The sequence below is a fragment of the Pseudorca crassidens genome, chromosome 11 (assembly GCF_039906515.1).
Source record: "Pseudorca crassidens isolate mPseCra1 chromosome 11, mPseCra1.hap1, whole genome shotgun sequence".
NCBI classification, from domain to species: Eukaryota; Metazoa; Chordata; class Mammalia; order Artiodactyla; family Delphinidae; genus Pseudorca; species Pseudorca crassidens.
Window position 1 is genome coordinate 83,758,873 of NC_090306.1, and position 19,907 is coordinate 83,778,779.

Here is a 19,907-nt window from a genome sequence, read left to right on the forward strand (position 1 = left end):
GCCCTGTTTTGGTAGTTTTTGATCTTTTACCTTGATGTAAATAAAGCCCAAGTAGTAGCTGTGTTTACCTGAGCCAATGAATGAGAATATATTGATTCTTACAAGTATAAAAAGATTCTTTAGCATTTTTTAAAATTTAAATTTATATAGCTGAAAAAATTCCAGTGTGCATACATTGCAAAAATTATAGCTAATTGTAGAGACATACCCAAACTTAACCTTTATACATGTGACTGATAATGCTGGTGGAAGTTTAGCTATTATATAAGGTGATTCAACTAGCACAGTATGTTTGAGGTCAACAAAAAAGGTATCCTTGTCATCATTGCCTTATCAGAAAGCATCTGCAACAAAAGCTGCTAAGGCTAGTCTTCATTTCCCCTCAGTGATTGTCAAATTCTTTGTTATATCTGCTCAGGAAGGCTCTCTGACTTCTTGATGTGTGGAGGGTAGCAGTAAGAACCTCAGTCAGGAGTGAACATTGAATCAGACACAGCTGGGAATGGCAGTGCCAGCCAACCTGGAAGAGCTGTTAGTAACAGCCACTGATCCTCTAGTCCAGTAAAGCCCAGACAGTAGGAGGAGGGAGCCAGAAGTTTCCTAGTGGTAGTGGTCCAGGGTATTCTATGTTTAGTCACACAGGATGCCATTTTTCCTGATACGATTTGGGGAGCCAGAAAGCTTCTGTTTCTTCCCCCTACCTCAGCATATCTTATTGCGCTCTTAAAGTACTGAAATTCCCATTTCATCCTCTTTAGAACTACTCTCACTTCCAGCTCCTCTTCTAAGGTCCCTTGCTCTCATACAAGATACCCTGCTTCTGTGAACGAACACTCAGACAGAAAAGATGGAGATATCTGAGAGCCACGGCTCGGTGGGGCTGGGAGGGTGACTGCTAAATGTGGAGGACAGAGGAGTAAAGAAAGGGGGTAAGAGAGGTGAATTTCTTTTACAATTTTGCCTAAGCCCAGTAAGAAAAGCCTTAAAGGCATTTCTACTGTTTAACCTTCACCAGTCAAAAAGGAGACCCAGAATATTACTAATGTGCATACCTGAGATGGTGGCTGCTTTTTCATTATCTTTTTATTCCCAATATTAAAAAATAGAAGAAAATTCTGTGGGAGACTCCCTGATTGCCCACAGCTCAGAAGTCTAGCTTCAGGCTCTCTGGGCTGTTTCCTTGAATATCTTTCTCAACTTTTTTCCCTACTGTTCCTTCTATGTATCCTGTTCCAGTCAGATTGAACTATGAACAGGTACCTGTAATCTTTCCACATTTTCCTGCTCCTGTGCTTTAACTCTAGCATTCATTCTCTTTGTTTGAAGTGCCCTTCTCAGTTTGTGAAGCATAGTTCCAGCTCATTTCTCAAGCCTACTTTGAACGCATTGTCTCCAACATTGCAATCTCTTCTCTTTCTCTTGTATCTGAGGAGTTCTTCCTGGAGTGCCATGTGAAACATAATGTACTATATCACTTTTGTCATTTTGAGGATTGCATTAGGGCCTAGGTAAGATCTCTGAAGCTCAGAAATTCCACGACCTGGTTTGAAGCTGCTCTGGTCAACTGACCTTCCCAGGCAATAGGGCCAGTAGGATTCAGTAGCTTCATTGGAGCCAGAATCTGGACACTTGGCCTAACTTGTGAAGTTTAGAAATCTGTGAATATGTAATTGGGATAATTTTCTTTGGAAAATTTAATCAGATGGTGAGCTCATGAACATATTGTGACTTTTCTCTATCTTCTGGTATAATTAACTGCTCTCCAAGCAACTGAAGAAAACAGACTTTATTTAGGAGGAAAAATATTTTATTTTGCCCATAGTCAAGTTAATTAACCCCAGCTTTTCTCTTCTCTGTCTGTAAAATGGGAATACCGTATTCTTACTTGGTTTTCTTCTTTATTTTACTGAAGTGCCATGAGGATGAAAGACTTTAGACAAGCGAGTGATACACCTCCACCTCTCTAATGGGATATTATGGGGAAAGGGTTATAGCAGACTTATTTCTCTGATATTCAGGTATGGAATTGGCAATCAGAGGAATATGTCTTTCTGCAAGCCCATCAGGAAACTGTGAAAGACTTTAAACTCTTGAAAAATTCAAGATTGCTTTCCTGGTCGTTTGATGGAACAGTGAAGGTAATTTGAAGCACACATTTCTTTTAAAAAAAATATTCTAATATTGATCGCATTGATTATATTGTGACAGCCAAAAGCAGGTGGCTGATATGTAAATACTTAAATTTTTAAATTTCTAAAATAGAAATGCCTGTTTTCTGTCTACTGCAGTCATCCATCTGCTGTGTGTTTATGAGCATTTGTACTAAAGGCACTTAAAGAGGTCAGAACAACCAATGTGCTTAAAGCTCTTGGTTTATAGGATGTCTTCTGGCTGTTTATGCTCAGTGAGACAAAATGTTCTTAATTGTCAACTTCTGAGTTTTTCCTTGAAGGTATGGAATATTATTACTGGAAAAATAGAGAAAGACTTTGTCTGTCATCAGGATACAGTTCTTTCTTGTGATATTGCTCCTGATGCAACCAAGTATTCTTCTACCTCTGCTGACAAGACTGCAAAGGTAGGCCAATCGGTTGAAAGGTGCATGCATAAGACCTTGGTATTTGTTATGTATTATGAGTCCAACTAATGTGTAAAACAGAATAATAAGTTTCTGTCTACATGTCTGTCTCATTTTGTGAATTTTTGGAGGATGCCCATTGACATTTAGTCTGTGTCAAATAGATTAAGTGAATGACATTGAGGATTTTTGATTTCTCCCTTACTGATAACTTTTGTCTGTTAGTAATCAAAGGCAGTGTCTACTGAATATTTTAGGCAATAAAAAGCATTGAAAGAGATTTACATTTAATTGTACACCCACAGTAAATTTTTTTGTAATTGATGTAAATCGATGCTTTTAAAAATCACATTCCAGTGAAATGATGCTCCCTGGTTGGGGACATTGAATACTCCATTCTCCATTCTCTTCTTTTTTCTCCATCTTTGTTAATGGCATCATTATCTACCCGTCTTTCCAAACTGTGAACCCTGGAGTTGCCTGGGACTCTCCTGTCTTTTGTGCTCTTATTGATTACTCCTCAGTGTCTCCTGGATCCTTGTTCTCTTCCTTGTCCCCACCCTGAAGACCAGGCTCTCCTTTTTTATTGGTGGACCTGCCACTGGTCTGTACTTCCTCCGGTTTATCTTCCCTACTGCTGCCCGAGTTCCCTGTTGAAACTCCTCTGTGACCTGATGGTTTATAAGCTCAACTCCTTAGCCCATCACCACCTCTTTCTGCTACATTGTTCCCTCTGTGCCATACTACTTCTACTTCCATCTTTTTGTGTGCACTGTTAACTTTCACTTGATACAACCTTGTATCCTTTTTTACCTGGAAGCATTATGACTCATTCTTCTAGACCTAGATTTAAGGTCAGTCCTTCAGTGAACCCTTTCCTGGCCCTCAGCCAGGATTAGCTGCTCCACCCTCAGTGTTCCTATTACATATTACTCATGTTAATTTACTTCATACCACTGTTGGCTCAAACATTTATGATTAAACTAGAAACTTTTCAGGGACAGGGACTGAATCCAGTTATCTTTGCACCACCAGTTCTTTGCTCACAGTGCCTGGAACACATTTTCAGTTTAAGCTTGTTAAATGGTGATGACAGAACCACCAGGGAGAATATTGGAAGGAAAAGAACAGCCTTTGGCTGCTAAGATAGTAGGATGGTATAGGGACTAACCGTTAAAGTACTCTTGCCGTACGTTAGGCCCTTTGCTAGGAATTTCAGTCTCTATTATCTCATTTAATTTTCACTCTATAGGTGCTATTGTCTCCATCATACAGATGAAGAAACTGAAGCCAGAGAAGCTTATGTGGGTTGTCCTAGGCCAAGGAGCTAGTAAATAGTGGAGCCAGGACTCCACTCAAGTCTGCTGTACTCCATAGACTGCTTTGCTATTCTTCCTTCTAAGTCTAAAGTTAAGGAAGCTGTGACTTTGATCCTTGAGCTTAAGTTTACTTGAGTAATTAAAGGGAAACTCTAAAAAATGAACCAGGTTGCTAGTTGGCATTTGGGCCTCTCATGAAAGTTTATGAACTGTTGAATGTTAGAACTTCATATGATTGAATTTATGGCTAACTAGCACTCGAGGCAGGGTTTATACATGCTTATTTCGAGTGTATTTACTATTCCTAAACAATCTGAATTGCCTTCCAGATTTGGAGTTTTGAACTCCTTTCCCCTCTTCATGAATTGAGAGGCCACAAAGGCTGCGTGCGCTGCTCTGCCTTCTCTGTGGACAGTAGCCTGTTGGCAACTGGAGATGACAACGGAGAAATCAGGGTAGGGTGTTTGCTGACATGAAAGCACTGCTCTCCTTATAGCTTTGGCTAGCCCTCTGTACCATATCTGGGGCCTTTGTTAATGTGACCGGGAAGCACAGGCCCCAGGGTTCTGGTTGGATGAGGCATTCTTTGTTCTGTTTCTTATGCACGTTGTGTTCACAGCTGCACTTCACTGCAGAAAAGAATTCATTTTAGAGTTAAAGTGAAGCATTTCCCATGTACGTGAGGAGGCAGATGCCCTAGTTATTTGCAGTTGATTCTGTGCTGTTAGCTTGAGAATGATTCATCTTAATTCTTGGACCTGAACCAAAGATTGTTTTTAGTGGCAGAATGTGAGGAAAATAATTTTTGTAAATTGTTGTCTAGATTATAAATGAATTGCAATTCTGCTGTTTCCTGCACTGAAAGGTCTCTTTAGGACTATATCCATTAGGTAGTCAGCATTTAGAGTGGAGCCTATTGCCATCCTCGTGGGATTGTCTGCCTCTGGTTGTGTTAGAAGGATTGGGCGGTTGATGGAAAAAGTTTGGGCATTGGGGGTGGCTGCTTTGGTAACTGGTATAATCAGGAGAGTCTTGTTTTTTGTATGTTATTTTGTTCGTTTTTTACGAAGGAGGAATTAAAATTCAAGGAATAGGTAGGTATATAATGCAGAAGAATGAGACAGTATGCATTATGCAGGAATAGGGGCATTATCAGATAGGCTTTCCAGGAAAATTAAGATTCTCTTGCTTGAGGACTAAGTAACCAACCTTCTGTATACCATTCTCATAAATGCCATGCCAGCTGAAGGGGCAGGACTGCTTTGGGAACATTCATTTTGCTCTGAGTTTTCACCTCTGGATGAAAGGGCTCTTTTACTGGTTATGAGGCAGTGTTTCATTTTCCAGAAACCCCTAAAGGTAAAAATTGTCTCTTTAAATAAGGGTTATTTAAAAATTTTTCTTTAGTACATTAAAAAAATTTTCTGTTTTTCTTGATTTTTCAAAATATAGGAAAGCTATTCATTTTTTATATATATATCTTCTATCTAGCTGTCTTACTGAATTCTTGATAATCAATTTTTCCATTTGATTCTCTTGGATTTCCCAGGGGACATTTACAAATGATGATTTTGATTATTTTCTTTTGCTATTTATGCCTCTGTTTTTCTTATTCTGATGTATAATTTCTTTGAAAAATTAGAGTACTGCTCATATATTAAGTATCACTGGAAATAAATGAAAATATTAGTATCTATAAGTAATTGGGTTGTTTTTAAGAGCTTAGTAAACTAACCTTAGTGAATGTATATGCTTGCTTGCTTGTTTATTTTATACATATAAAATATAAAAAAATACATATATATATATATATATATATATATATATATAAAACCTTACTGGGACTTAACTGTTTAAAATATATATACTTTAGGTGTTTGAATAGTGTCTGTCAATATTCTTAGTGGTAGATCCTGAACTAGAATTCTTTGTTCTTTTGAGGTAGTTTATTTGTCAGGCCTTTTTTGTTTATTCCTTGCTTCTCCCATCATACTCTTTTTTTTTTGAATTTTTTAAATTTTTGGTTGCGTCAGGTCTTTGTTGCTGCACGCGGGCTCTCTCTAGTTGCGGCGAGCGGGGGCTACTTTTCATTGAGGTGTGCAGGCTTCTCATTGCGGCGGCCTCTCATTGCAGGGCACGGGCTCTAGGTGCGTGGGCTTCAGTAGTTGCAGCACGCAGCCTCAGTAGTTGTGGCTTGCGGGCTCTAGAGTGCAGGCTCAGTAGTTGTGGCTCACGGGCTCTAGAGCGCAGGCTCAGTAGTTGTGGCTTGCAGGCTCTAGAGCGCAGGTTCAGTAGTTGTGGTGCACGGGCTTAGTTGCTCCACTGCATGTGGGATCTTCCCAGACCAGGGCTCAAACCCCTGTCCCTTGCATTGGCAGGCGGATTCTTAACCAGTGAGCCACCAGGGAAGCCCCATACTCCTTTTATTCAGTGAAAGAGTCACAGTATTCTAATCAGTCACTCTAAGTCATTTTGTTATATTTTTTGGAGTATAGTTAATGATAAATATTGTAAGTAATGCATTTTAATTATAATTAGTAGTTTTTAAAAATTTGCACAGGAGAGAATGTAATCTAAAAAAATTCCTAAGGTATCACTGAATTGTAATTATATTTTTAAGAAAGATTTCCAAATATGTTCCAAATGAGATAGATAGATACATAAAACTTCTGAGTAACCCTGTTAATGAACTGTGTATCGTTTTTATAGATATGGAATGTCTCAAATGGTGAGCTTCTTCATTCGTTTGCTCCGATTTCAGTAGAAGAAGGAGCTGCTACTCACGGAGGCTGGGTGACTGACCTTTGCTTTTCTCCAGATAGCAAAATGCTTGTTTCTGCTGGAGGATATCTTAAGGTAAGGGTTTCTCAAAGACTGAAAGAAAAGAACAGCCTGTATCCTACTTTCCAAATTATTTTCACTTCCTGTGTCTCAGTTGGGCCTCGCACAACCCATCAGAGAGGAAGGGTGATTACTGTTATCCCGTTCTGAGTGACGAAACTGAGATCTGCAAGGCTGCATTCTTCAGATCTCTCGGAAGTTTTGATGACAGTGTTAGGGATGTTCTGAGTCCAGAGCTCTCACCCTGCCCCAAACAAAGTCTTAGGCGATCAGAATGGCTAGAAAGTGGGGTGTTTAACTTAATTTGATTTTCTACTTCACTAATTGTGAGCTGTGTTGGTTGAATGTTTAAAAAAATTTATTTGTGAAATTTCCTTTCTTAAGTATTAGTGGTAATGGTAGTGGTAGTCGTGGTAGTAATAATAATAAAAATAGCAGCGGCAGCATGTTGCTTTATAGTTTACAAAATGCTTTACTTACATCATCTTATTAGCCAGCTTTGCGAGGCTTAAATTTTATCATTCTTGGTTTGTAGGTGAGGAAACTGATGTTCACAGAGGTTGTGAATTTCCTAAAATTACTTAGTAGATTGCCTTATACAAACTTATTATTAGCAAATACTGAGGCCACAGTTGAGCGTGTTGTGGTGCCTCAGGGTCATTTTTTGGTGCTTGCAATCTTTTTATCCATCCACTCACTAAGAATGTATTAAGTGCCCACTGTGTGCTGGCACTGCTACGTGGCACAATGTTTAAGACTTGGTTCTTGCCCAGGTGGTTGACAGTCTTTGGAGGAAGCAGACAGTAAATAAATAAAGTCTCTAAGTGTAAGAGGGGTTCTGGGACACATTTGCATAAGGATAGTAGAGGCACAAAGGAGAGGACAGTTCTACCTTTGGGAGTTAGCAGAGGCTTCCATTGGAGGGGAATGCTTGAGCTGAGTCTTGAGTAGTGATTTGCTTGTAAAAGGGGTTGAAGATGATACTGTGTATTGTACTGATCACTTAAAATAGATCCCTAATGAATTAGACCCTAATGAATTAGATCTTACGATACTGTTTTTTCTTACTGAAAACATTCAACTGTAGGAGATGATTCTGATTAATTGTCTAATATAGTATAGATGTTCAAAAATATTTGAATGACTGAATTGAAGTTTTTGGTTATATGGGACCTATGTAGATGCAATTTTATTTAATGTAAAAATCTAGCTTATAAAAAAGATAAATCAGAGGGCAGTTTTTAGCTCTATGAGAGGATGTATGTTATGATTCCTTTACAAGTTTACATTGAAAATACAATGCTGCTTACAAGATGTTGCATTAACCTGTACCTAAATAAAGGTACACCTTTATTTAGTTATTAGGGGATTGTGAGACTATCACCACTTGTCCTCCTTTAGTGTAGAGATAAACTGCACTCTTAGTCTGTTCTGAGGATGATTCTTAGAGGAGCGACATTGCTGTCTTTGTGTTGGAAGCTGGGAGTCTTCAGCCGTATTAACTGCTGAAAAACTTAACTGCTCAGCTTTGACACTGAGCTTCTAGAGACCATGTCTTTTGATGCTCTGGGCACCATAGAAGGGTATCACATAATTGTGAGTCTGGCTTACAAGATATGATAGAGATCAGTGACTAGATTTCCAGAGTTCCTGGAGAACCTTGAAATAAACAGCAGAATCAATGTTGAAGTTATGTCTTCAGGGTGAAAGAGCCTATAGCCTATATATTCAGTCTGTATATTTCAGTGGCAATCAGGCTGTTCTTCCTTTTGGTTTGATTACTAGCATGGTTAAACTGGTTGTGATATAGCCCAGCCTGCATCTACCCAGCATGTTCATGAGACTATCTAAGAGCACAGAGCAAATTAAAAGTAAAAAGGAACAGCTGCTGTAATGTCCAAGAAAATAGGCCTTTTGAGTCTGTTTACTTTATAATCCAAGCTGTATGAATTGAATGTCAGTAAGATAAAGTAGGTATCCAGTAGCTAAAAAACTTTCAAAATTATTCCTATTTATAAGTAAAAAATAATGTAATTTACTTGTGTTATGCCACAGAGTACATACTGTTAGAATGACAAGAAATCCACATTAATTCATACTCATGAGGAGAAAGGCTGATTTGAAATATGAAATACATGATGATAAGTTCAGGTTTTCCATTACATAGAGGCCACAGAATATAAAGGTCAGGAGTGTGAGACTTGGGGCAGACTACCTGAATTCAAAGCCCGGATCTGCCACTCAGTAGCTTTGTGATCTTGCACAAGGTGATTTAGTCTCTACTTTCTCATCTGTAAAATGGGTGTAATAATAACACCTACCTCATAGGGTTGGGAGGGTTAAAGGAGTTAATACAAGTAAAATACTTATACATGGTGGCACATAGTGTACCCTGAGTAAATGTTAGCTATCTTTTAAAAATTGAAGTATAGTTGATTTACAGTGTTTCAGTTGTACAGCAAAGTGACTCAGATATATATATATATATATATATAATATATATATTATAATATATATATATATATTCTTTTTCAGATTCTTTTCCATTATAGGTTATTACAAGATGTTGAATATAGTTCCCTGGGCTATACAACAGGTCCTTGTTGTTTATCTATTTTATATATAGTAGTTTGTATCTGTTAATCCCAAATTCCCAATTTATCCCTCCTTCCAAAAATATCCCTGCTATTTTTTTTTAATTTACTTTATTCCTTAAAGCAGATTTAGTTTCTCAGCAAAACTGAATGGAAAGTACAGAGTTCCCATATACCCACCCCTTCCCCACGTGCCAGCTTCCCCCACTGTCAGCATCCCCCACCAGAGGGTACATTTGTTACAGCTGATGAATGTTCATTGACATGTCATTATCACCCAAAATCCATAATTTCTATTAGGGTTCACTCTTGGTGTTGTACAGTCTGTGAATTTTGACAAATGTATAACGACACGTGTCCACCATTGTAGTATTATACGGAGTAGTTTCACTGCCCAGAAGTCCCCTGCATAAGTCCTATTTAATATCATTGTCTTTTAGTCCATATTCACATTAGTGGCTGGGGTCGTGTTTCCAAGTCGAGTGGTCTGTTTTAATAGAGGGAAAGGCAGTGGGTGCACTTGGTTTGGAAGCCGGATAACTCTTCCATCTCTGCCACCTGCTAGTGGTGTTGTCCACAGTGACAAGGCCTTTCTTCTCTCTCAACCCTGGTTTCCTTACTTGTTAAGTGAGGCAGTTGGACTAGGTGATCTCTAAGGGCCTTACTACCTCTACGATTTGCCTCTAGCGACTGTCCTCTACAGTCTTGATTACACTGCTATTTTATAAAGCAAAATTGTTAGTCCTGGAAAATTTCAAGTTAGTACATGTTGCTTCATTGAGGTTTACTTAAGTCCACAAGGTATACTTTTACCAGTTACCATTACTAATAACTAATAACTAATGAATAGTTGACCCAGTCAGACGAGCAGGAATGCTAGGCATTGCCACGGACACAGAAGTGATCATTGCATTCATAATACTCAGAATCTTGAGGTACCTGAGGCCTTTTCAAAAGGTGTTCATGTACATGGTCTCTTTTGCCTTCATCTTAGTTGTGAGATATGTAGGTAAGCTTCACGATCTCCATTTAGTAAAGGAATATAAATATTGTTATAATCTTAGTGAATTCAGTAATTGGGAAGAGAAAGGAAGGACTTGGCCAGAGCACCTGCTACATTTGAGATGTTCAGTATTTATTTAGTAAATGTATAGACTTTTAAATAAAAAACTTGGTCATGGGCTCTTGAATCACTCCTGGTGAAAGGGAAGATTCAGTAGAGAGAACATTCTATCCTGCAGCCCGTATTATCAGTAGTCTTGATATCTGCCAAAATTCCTGTCCATTTCTGCAAAGGGGCATTTTTAGAGAAGAGAGGGTCATTCTTTCCATTCCACTGAGAACGATATGCAGACAGGAGAATGCAGTCCAGCCATGGCCATAATGGGCTTTGTGTAGCCTTCTGTCTGCAGCTCTGAGTAGGCTGCATGTTTCTCCAGCATGCCTTACAGTGGGTTTAGGTGTAGGGTAGCTGTGAGGCAGTCACCAGGGTTAATCAGGAATGGTGGACTGGGTTGATAATACTGTATTCAGCATTAAACCTTAGACATCCTTCCTGGTGTTTGCTTTAGTTTGGGAGTGGGGAGGTGATGGGGTGAAGGATCCAGCTGGCACTGCACATTGTCTCACACTATAATTGCCAACCTAATAAGAATTTTATTTTTCTCTGAACAGTGGTGGAATGTTGTAACTGGGGAATCCTCACAGACCTTCTACACAAATGGAACCAATCTTAAGAAAATACATGTGTCCCCTGACTTCAAAACCTATGTGACTGTTGATAATCTTGGTATTTTATATATTTTAAAGATTTTAGAGTAAAATAGTTAAGCAGCGATGTAAGTTGAACTCTTTTAATTTTGAATTGGAAAAAAAAATCCTAATGAAACTGTATTTCAACTTTTTATAAAGCTGTGAATTGTTTTGCAGTATTGCATTCATTACGAAAATGTTTGTGGTTGGATGAATACTATTAATGTAGCTTTTCCCAAATGAACACACCTTTAATCTTACTTTTCATAATCATCATCATCATTTTTAACAGTTTGTCCTTAAGATACAAATGAAAATGTAAATATGTACCTTGTTATACCACTGGTAAAATTCTCCCTTGATGCATTCAAATTGGTTGACATAATTAATGAGAATAATTTGAAGGAAATATATATTTTAATAATATTATGCAGGCTGTGCCTCAGGGTAGTAGTGGCTTGATTTCTGAACCACATTTACCCCAAGGGGGTATAGTTCTCACAAATATAATCTCAGAACTTATGTTCTCCCCTTAAACTTGCTTTAAAAATATTGTGTCTATGTGCACAGTTTGCAAAATTTCCTTTAATTCACTTGATAAGTGAGTCTTAGCTTTCAAAAGTACTCTCTGTGAAGCAAAAGTTACGTGTGTTGGAGTGAGTAGATTTTGTTGGTCTACCTTTTCTCATTAGCTGTTGGCAGCCCTGGGCTGGACCTGGACTCTAGCAGTCAGTCTCTGAACTGGGCACTCTCCTGCTTTCTCTGGTTTTTTACATACCAGACTTCCTACTTGACTGAACTTAACCTTTCTTAATCCTCACTTTTCTCTCTTTTTTTAAAGTAATTGCTCCACAGTTAAATGTTAGTAAATCTGAATAATTGGCAAGGAGCCAATTTTAATCATAATTTTTAACAACAGAATTTTTCCAAGATATAGAAAATAGTAAAAAATAATTTTCTGGGCTTCCCTGGTGGCACAGTGGTTGAGAGTCCGCCTGCCGATGCAGGGTACACGGGTTCATGCCCCGGTCCGGGAAGATCCTACATGCCGCGGAGCGGCTGGGCCCGTGAGCCATGGCCACTGAGCCTGCGCATCCGGAGCCTGTGCTCCGCAACGGGAGAGGCCACAGCAGTGAGAGGTCCGCGTACCGCAAAAAAAAAAAAAAAAAAAAAATTTCTTCTAATTCCATTTACTTTTAGATGAATGGCATTGCCAGTGCTTTTCTCTTAGTGAATTTCAATAGAATTCTCTGTGGTTTTCTACACAGTACTGGAAGAGTCATTGTGACTGCAAGATGTCACCTTTAACCTTCCAGCCAGTCTGTTTTCCTTCCGCTTCTCACCCTCCTTCTCTCCTTCCCTCCTTCCAAGTTTAATCAGGAAAGATAGTTTTGATAGGGAAAAAGCATATCAGCATCAGTAACTAGCTTTTTTGATTTCCTGATTAGGAACTTTAATTGTAGCTTAAATCTAAACATTTTCCCTGAAATATATTGTTAAGGGAAATGGTGATAAATTAGTAATAGATGTGGTTCTTACATAAAAAAAACAACCAAAATTCAAAATTTTTTGTTGCTGCAACAACAACTAAATCAGATGAGTATTAGCATTAACAGTAGGTAAACACTGAGCCAGTTTCTATTGTTGGTGCATATTAGTAGATGTGGAGTAGGTAGGGAGGGAACAGACCCCTCCAGATGTATTTTAGATTAGATGTTCCTATTTAGCATTTGAGGGAACCATACAGAGAGTGAATAAAATATTTTACATTGTTAAGGAGGTTTTTTTGTTTTTTTGTTTTATGGTGGGTTGAGGAATTAATTTAGGGGCTTACTGTGATATAAGCAAATGTGACATGAAAGTCTTAATTTTATAAAAAGAAATTTCTGTAAATGATATGTTCTGCTTAGAGTACCCAAATCATAATTTGATTTGCATACAATGTTTAGGAACTCATTTATAGCTCAGAGCATAAAGTATTAACTTTTGGAATTAAAAGTTACTTGACTGTAAAAGTATAACAACAAACATCAGCTTTTAAAACACCTTGATTGGCTCTTATCTTACAAATAAATTAAAAAGAAAAATGAGAAGAAAGACCAGGTAACATAAGGAAGAAGAAAAGCCTTTCATAGCAGCGTAAGTGGCCAGTCAAGGGGAGGGTTTTGTTTTGTACTTTTGGTTGAGCATATTTTTTTTTTGTATTGGTAATACATTGCATTTTGTATATATAAGATGTTTTTTTACATTGGATTTGTCTTGTATGTTTTGAAAACTGTTAGTTTTGTATTTATGATACAGCTTACATAATTTTTTGGTGTGTGTTGGTATACATTTTAATACACGAATTTAAAACATTTTATAAAAATAAAATTTCTAAAATATTTTTGAAAAACATTTTCAGATTGTTTCAGACTCCTTCCTTGTCCTTTGTTGATCAGAAAACGAATGTGAAAGAGTCTTCAAATTAAAGCCATCAACCTCTATCCATGCTTTGTCAGCTATATGTAATTTAATTCTATCAAAATTTTCTTTTTCCTCAGTTTGTCTCTGATGCCTGGTGTGGCTGGCATGGAGAAGATCCTGTAAAGAAGAGAATTCATTTATTCATTTTTTCGTTCAGTACATATTTGTTGAGAACTGCCTGGCATTTTTGTAGGTATTGGGGATATAGCAGTGAGCAAAACAAAGTCCTTGCCCTCCTGCAGTTGGGGGCTAGGGAGAGACAGAAAAAAAGTCAGTCAGTCAAATTTATAGTGATTAGTTGGTATGTAAGTGAGGAGAGGAGGAGGGCTACAGTTCTAGAGGGAGCTGCTTGTTTGGAAGGTGACACTCAAGTTCAGACCTGAAAGGTGAGGGAGGGAAGTGAGTCAGGCAAGTATCTGGAGAGAGTCCCCAAGCAAGGGTACAGCAAGTGCAAAGACTGGAAAGTGGGACGGGTTGGTCTGTTCCAGAACCAGCATGGAGGCTGGTGTGGCTGGAGAAGACTGAGCGAGGGGAGCTTAGTAGGAGGTGTAGCCAGCTCTGTGGAGGGTCTCCCAGGCCATGGCGAGGATGTCTACCCTGAGATAGTAGCTAGCGCAGGAGTGTGAGCAGTGGGGAGATCTGACGTAAGCTGTAACTTGATCACTTTGGCGGTGGGAACCAGTTGAGGATCAGCTGAAAGGAGGACAGGTGAGGAGGGAAGCAGGGAGATCAATGAGAAGCTTTTACAATAATCTGGGCAAAATGCAGGCGGCTAGACTGGGGTGGCGGCAGGAGAGGCTGTGACAAGTTGGATTCTGGGTATACTCTGACGGTAAGAGTTAATAAGAGTTGCTAATGGATCGGATACAGGTCGTGAGAGGGACAAGTCAAGAATGATACCAAGGTTTTGGCCTCCGGCTTGAACAACTGGAAGAATAGAGTTGCTGTTAGCTGAGATGAGAAGACTATGTAAAAGGAGCAGAGTTTAGGACAAAGTAAGTTTGAGGTAGGTGTTAGGAAGACACCTGGGGCTGTTGAGTAGATGGTTCTTTTATAGGAAAAGTCTCTGATGGAGATAAAAATCTGAGAGTCATCAGTGAATTGATGGTATTTAAAACCACAGGACCAGATGCAACAAAATGGGTGTAGATAGACAAGACAAGGAGACCCCAGACTGAGCCCAGGGCAGTCTGGAGGTTGGTGAGCTGAGGGACTGGCACAGGACACTGAGAAGAACCAGCAAGGACTAACAGTTGCAGCTTAGTGTGGTAAGTGCAACGGGTGTGGGGTCCTTCACTCGGTGTGCTCTTGGGCAAAATTCCTTTATTGGTTTATTCGTGCAGCCACCTGTCTATCCTCTGTGTCTTGAATATCTACTATGCCTAGCACTGTTTTCAGCAGCAGCCAAGGCAATAAACAAACACATTTTAGTTGTTGGGGGAAATTGGGGACAAGAGATAATAAGAAACCCAGAAAATATCAGCAGTTGTCTTATCTGTAGGGGTTCCTCCCTCTCAGCATTGTTGTAAGGATTTAATAAGATAATGCTCACAGAGTGCTTACTTATCTCAGTGCTTGGACCAAGAAAGTGCTCACTGCACATTCCTTGGTGTTATTTGGGTCCCATCCTCTTGCGTGGCGACAGTTCCCCGATCACTCTCTCTCCCAGCAGTCATGCCTCTGCGTGATCTTTCCAAAGTGCTTATCTTATCATGTCAGTCGTCTTTAAAATCCTGGACCTGCTTGTGCTCTCTTGCTTCTGTGGCATTGTATGTGCGGTTCTCTCTTCTATACTGCCCTCCCCCACCTAATTTTTTTTCCTGATTCCTTCTTATCTTTTTCCTTGAGATGATCCTTCTCCTGAAGGCTTCCCTGCCCTCGTGTAGCCCCCTCTTTTCTCTGTCGTGGTTTTTTTGACCTGTATCATTTATTTAATGGAGTCCCCCATTAGACTGTAAGCTCAATGAAAGCCAGGTCTCTTAGGTGTTTTATACCAGAGTCCAACGGAAGCCTGGCTCCAGTTGGAGCCTCAGTAAATCTTTGCTGAATGATTGGAATTCCTGTATGCCCACATGCCCATAGTGCATTCTGTGTTCTCCCTCTGCACTAGGATGTCACGAGGCTGTCAAATTAAGATGTAGCACATTACCAGCATTTTCTTTATCTTCCCATTTTAGTTTGGCATTTTGCTGTGAAGCATCGTTAGGGGAAAGTAAAACTTTACTTGGATAAAAAAAGATCTGCTTCCAAATTATATGAAATGAATAAACATATCCCTGGAGTGTTTAAGTTGGCAAGTATGGCAGTCTATTATTCAACATATGTTTTGTGTTGTTATTATAATTTACTTACCGACCTTTAGAGAAGGAGAAAATGATTTTCTAATAACTCTTAGTCTCTTAAGAGCACTTGAGTGGATTTCCTTGCTCATAACCTCTATCCTTAAGACTATGGATATACCATACAGCTATTAAAACATCTAAATTAGAAAATCATTTGCTGTGGGGCTATGAGTTTAACCCCAGAAGAATTGTTGTGTAGTTGTATATATTCACATGGCAGGGGCAGAAGAATTTGCATCCAACATGGGACTCAACAGAGACCAGGCCTTTGAAGTCATTTGGCATCAACAGGGACTTACTGCTGAGTCAGATGGCATTGTGAGCAGACCAAAGCTTGGGACATTTTCGTTACAGTTATGATTGAGGAAAATGAGTCGCTGGTGTTCATTGTAACTTCATTTATGAGGTCAGGCCCTCAGAACTGCTTATCACGTGGAAGTAAAAGAAAAATCTGTCTCTGTAATTTCTCATCACCAGGGCTAGAGTAAGTGTCTAGAGAGAGCATTCAGGGCCTGAGTTTGGGTTTGGTGGTTCTGAGCAACTGATCAGCTGGGAAACATCCAGCAGTGAATGAAGACTCCAGCTTAGTACCAAGGTGGCTGCTCTGAGGAGTTGGAGCAAACTTTCACATTCATCAGATTCAAATCTTCCTCCCCTCCCCAGCCCTTATTTTATCTTCACAGTAGTTGATGCGTTTGCAGACTATGCAGTCCTAGCTTACAGGGGAAGAACTACATCCCAGGCAGTTAATCTGATAAAGCCAGGGCCAGAATCCAAATCCGATTTTCTTTTCTTTATGGAAACATCCACTGGGCTATGTGTTGAGTGTTTCGGTTGGAAGTGGAGTCCTCTTGGAAACGTGGCCAATGAACACCAGACTAGGGGTCAAGGTGTGAGTTTCAGCAGCTGGGGAAGATTTTGGAGATCTGTGTTTCTCATTTCTGATTTATTTGCTGCACTCTGTCAACTTTCTGAGACATAAAAAATCCTTTCTAGGAGGAAGGAAGAAGGAGCTACTATTTTTTTAAGGGCCTTTTATGTGTCAGGCCCCATGCTGGGCACTTTCCACACATTATTTAATTAAATCCTAAGGACAAGGCTGCAAGCTGTTATCTCTGTTTTCTAGATGTGGAAACAGGTGTAGAGAGGTTAAATCACTAGGGCCCTATAGGCAAGGTGGGGAGCTGTGGTTTCAGTCCATGGTTGTTGGTCTCCACCACAGCCCCCTGGGCTGGAGGATCCAGGAGCGTCATTTCAGCTCTGCACTTAATTCATTGTTCATTTCACTCATTCACATCATGGGTCATGCATGACCGATCTTAAGTGCTGAGCACTCAGAGATGATGTCAAAGGTGGTCTCTGCTGCTGAAGAGCTTCCACTTCTGTCATCCTGGCTAACCCATCTCTGTGCCCGTAGGGATTGCTCTTGGAAAAAAAAGCAGCAGGGGCCATTCTGATGGGAGCCAAACATACAGCAGAGGTTGGGGGATGCTTTGGATTTGCCAGCACTTGGCCGCGGCTCAACCTAGTCTCAGTTCACAAATGATTCAAACACTGAGCAAGGTAGGTGGCAGCCCTACTGCAACCTGGTCTGTGGAGAAGCCTGTTCTACTTCGAAACTTTTAGGGGGTTCATTTCAAACTAGTGGCAGCCCTGGGGCTAGTGGATCCATATGTTTCTTCTGCCATCTTGATTTCATTTCCTTTTCTCCTTTTCCTTACATTTGAAAAGGTGCCAACTCTCAGAGCCTCAGTTTCCTAATTTGTCAAATAGGGACTGCAACATCTAATTGCAAGGTTTTTGTGAGGCTTGAAAAATATGTCAAACATCTGACAGAGGTCTCAATAGTATAATTACCTTTCTCCCAGTTACAAATTGCTATTCCTTTGCTGCCCACATTTCCTTGGTTTACAAATTGGGACTGTGCGGCTTTTGCTCCATAGAAGACACCTCACTCCAGGCATCCTTCTCTACCTCATGGTGGATCTATCCTCATGGCTATTGGCTCCCAGGAGACAGACCTTGCTCAGCAGGAAAGCTGTCCCAGACGTTATTCTTTTTGGGATATGCATGGACTTGAGTGGTGGAGGATTAGGAGTGGCGTTGGGGAAAAGACCTTGGGTCACAGCAGCTTTGCTTTGGCTGTCAAGTGGATCCAAGTTCAAATCCTGGCTGCACTACCATCCCAGCTGTGTGGCCTTCAGCAAATGGTTTAATCTTCTCAAGGAGCTACTTCCGTGGTAGCCTCGGATGTGGGGATCTACGTGGGCTACCCAGCTTCTCAGGGGATCTGGAGGGCCTGGTCCATCCAGGAGTGAAGCTTCTCACACTTTACTGCATAAACCGCCCCCCACCCCAAACCCAGGTCTCACTCCAGACCAATTAACTCAGAGTTGCCAGGCATGGGACCGAGGCATCCATATGTTTGAAAGTTCCCTGGGTGATTCCAGAGCACAGCGGAGGTTGAGAACCCATGTCCTCCGCCCTTGCCCTGGATGGCCTACCAAGCCATTGCCAGTCCCACTCCTGTGCCACAGCCAGCTGTGCCTGTGATGTCTGCTTTTGCAGCATGGTTTGTCCACCTGCTCTGTTGTGACACTCTCAGGAACGTCCCGAGCAGCACAGATGTCTGGTGTGCATATTAGCACAGCTGGGGGGGGGGGGGTGTTTTCTGCTTGGATTTGATGGCTAGCTTATAGAGCAACTCTGCCAAGGTTGGAGTACTACCAGTATTACCAGTTCCTCCTCCAGTCATTGTTTTCTCTGTTCAGGTGTCTCACCTGTGTCTGTTTGCTTTCACCTTTTACCTAGTGCTGTGACATTCCCATTGTGACAGATACTGGGTTTTTTTTGTTGTTGTTTTGTGGCAGATACTGTTGGTGGCCATCCTAATATCCAGTCTCTCCCTTTTTCTCACTAACAACTGCTGTATTGTTGGGAGCTGCAGTGTGCTCAGCTAAAATCAACAACAGCTACATTTTCCAATTGCTTATCTAGGGGTAGCAGATGTAAGCAGAACTTGTAGGGTGAAGCTTCCAGGAAAGCTCCTAAAAGCTTGCCTTACTCAGTTGGGAGGCAGGAGCCCTTTGTTCCTTACCATCTTTTTTCCTGCCTGGAATGTGGATTCGCTGAATGATGGTCTAACAGCCATTTTGTGCCCATGAGGTGACCTTGTAGATGGATGCCACAAGCTAAGCGTGGCAGAGCAGAAATACAGAAGGAGCTTGGCATTTTGATGACAACTGTGGAGCTACCATTCCAGCCCTGTACTGTTTATCTCTGAAGTTCATGTTACATGAGAAAATATTCAACCTCTCCCTTGTTTTAAGAGACTCTTATCTCTGGTCTTTGCTACTAGTCCCTGAATTCAGCTCCTGATACTCCCATAAACAAACCAAGTATGTAAGAACAGTTCAGCAAATGTCAGTGACCCCTGCATCCCTGTCTCTTCCATCCCCTAGCCCTAGCTGCCCACCGTACCTCCTCTAATAACTAGAAATCAAGGTGGAAGGTTGTTGAAGTTTGGTGGAATCTCAGAAAGGCACAGACAGGTGATTCATGGACCAGGCCCAGTCCACAGAGGAGTTTTGTTTGGCCCACACTTAATTTTTAAAAAAACACTGAACTTGTTGCCAGCATTTGAAAATCTGGTGGTTTCACATAAAAATCCTGATTTCTTAGAAAATCTATTGAGCCAGGGTCGTCTTTTCTGCCTGGCAGCCATCAGCTGGAGCTGAGCATCAGCCGCCCCCTGAGATGGTGGATGCGTGGATCATCACAGTCCACCTTCACTCATGTCACCTGTGTGGCCTGGAGGTATCTGAGTTTGCAGTCTTCCCTCTCCCTGCCAAGTGCGCACCCCAGAGATGGTCTGCTAAAACAGGATTCCTGAATTTCCTGTGCCTTTCCTCCTTCCCAGTCTCCCCTGACCCAACACTAGCATGTTGGGCTTTTTGGTTTTTGTTCTTCTCTGAGAAAACTGTGCACGCATTTAAAAAAAAATATTTATTTTTGG

General features: G+C 40.5%; 1 protein-coding gene across 7 annotated transcripts in view; it reads left to right on the plus strand.

The window, feature by feature from the left end:
- The window catches only part of APAF1 (apoptotic peptidase activating factor 1), a 92,461-nt gene extending 78,980 nt beyond the window's left edge, over nt 1-13,481 (plus strand). For 6 of the 7 annotated variants that reach the window (XM_067697651.1, XM_067697650.1, XM_067697653.1 and 3 more), the window contains 5 exons: nt 2,019-2,138; nt 2,453-2,578; nt 4,227-4,352; nt 6,607-6,753; nt 11,007-13,481. In XM_067697651.1, coding sequence (XP_067553752.1) covers nt 2,019-2,138; nt 2,453-2,578; nt 4,227-4,352; nt 6,607-6,753; nt 11,007-11,153 — 666 coding nt within the window. In that variant the 3' untranslated portion in view covers nt 11,154-13,481. The remainder of the gene's footprint in view (nt 1-2,018; nt 2,139-2,452; nt 2,579-4,226; nt 4,353-6,606; nt 6,754-11,006) is intronic. The other variant, XM_067697652.1, reaches the window with a different exon arrangement.
- The last annotated feature ends 6,426 nt before the right edge of the window (nt 13,482-19,907 follow it).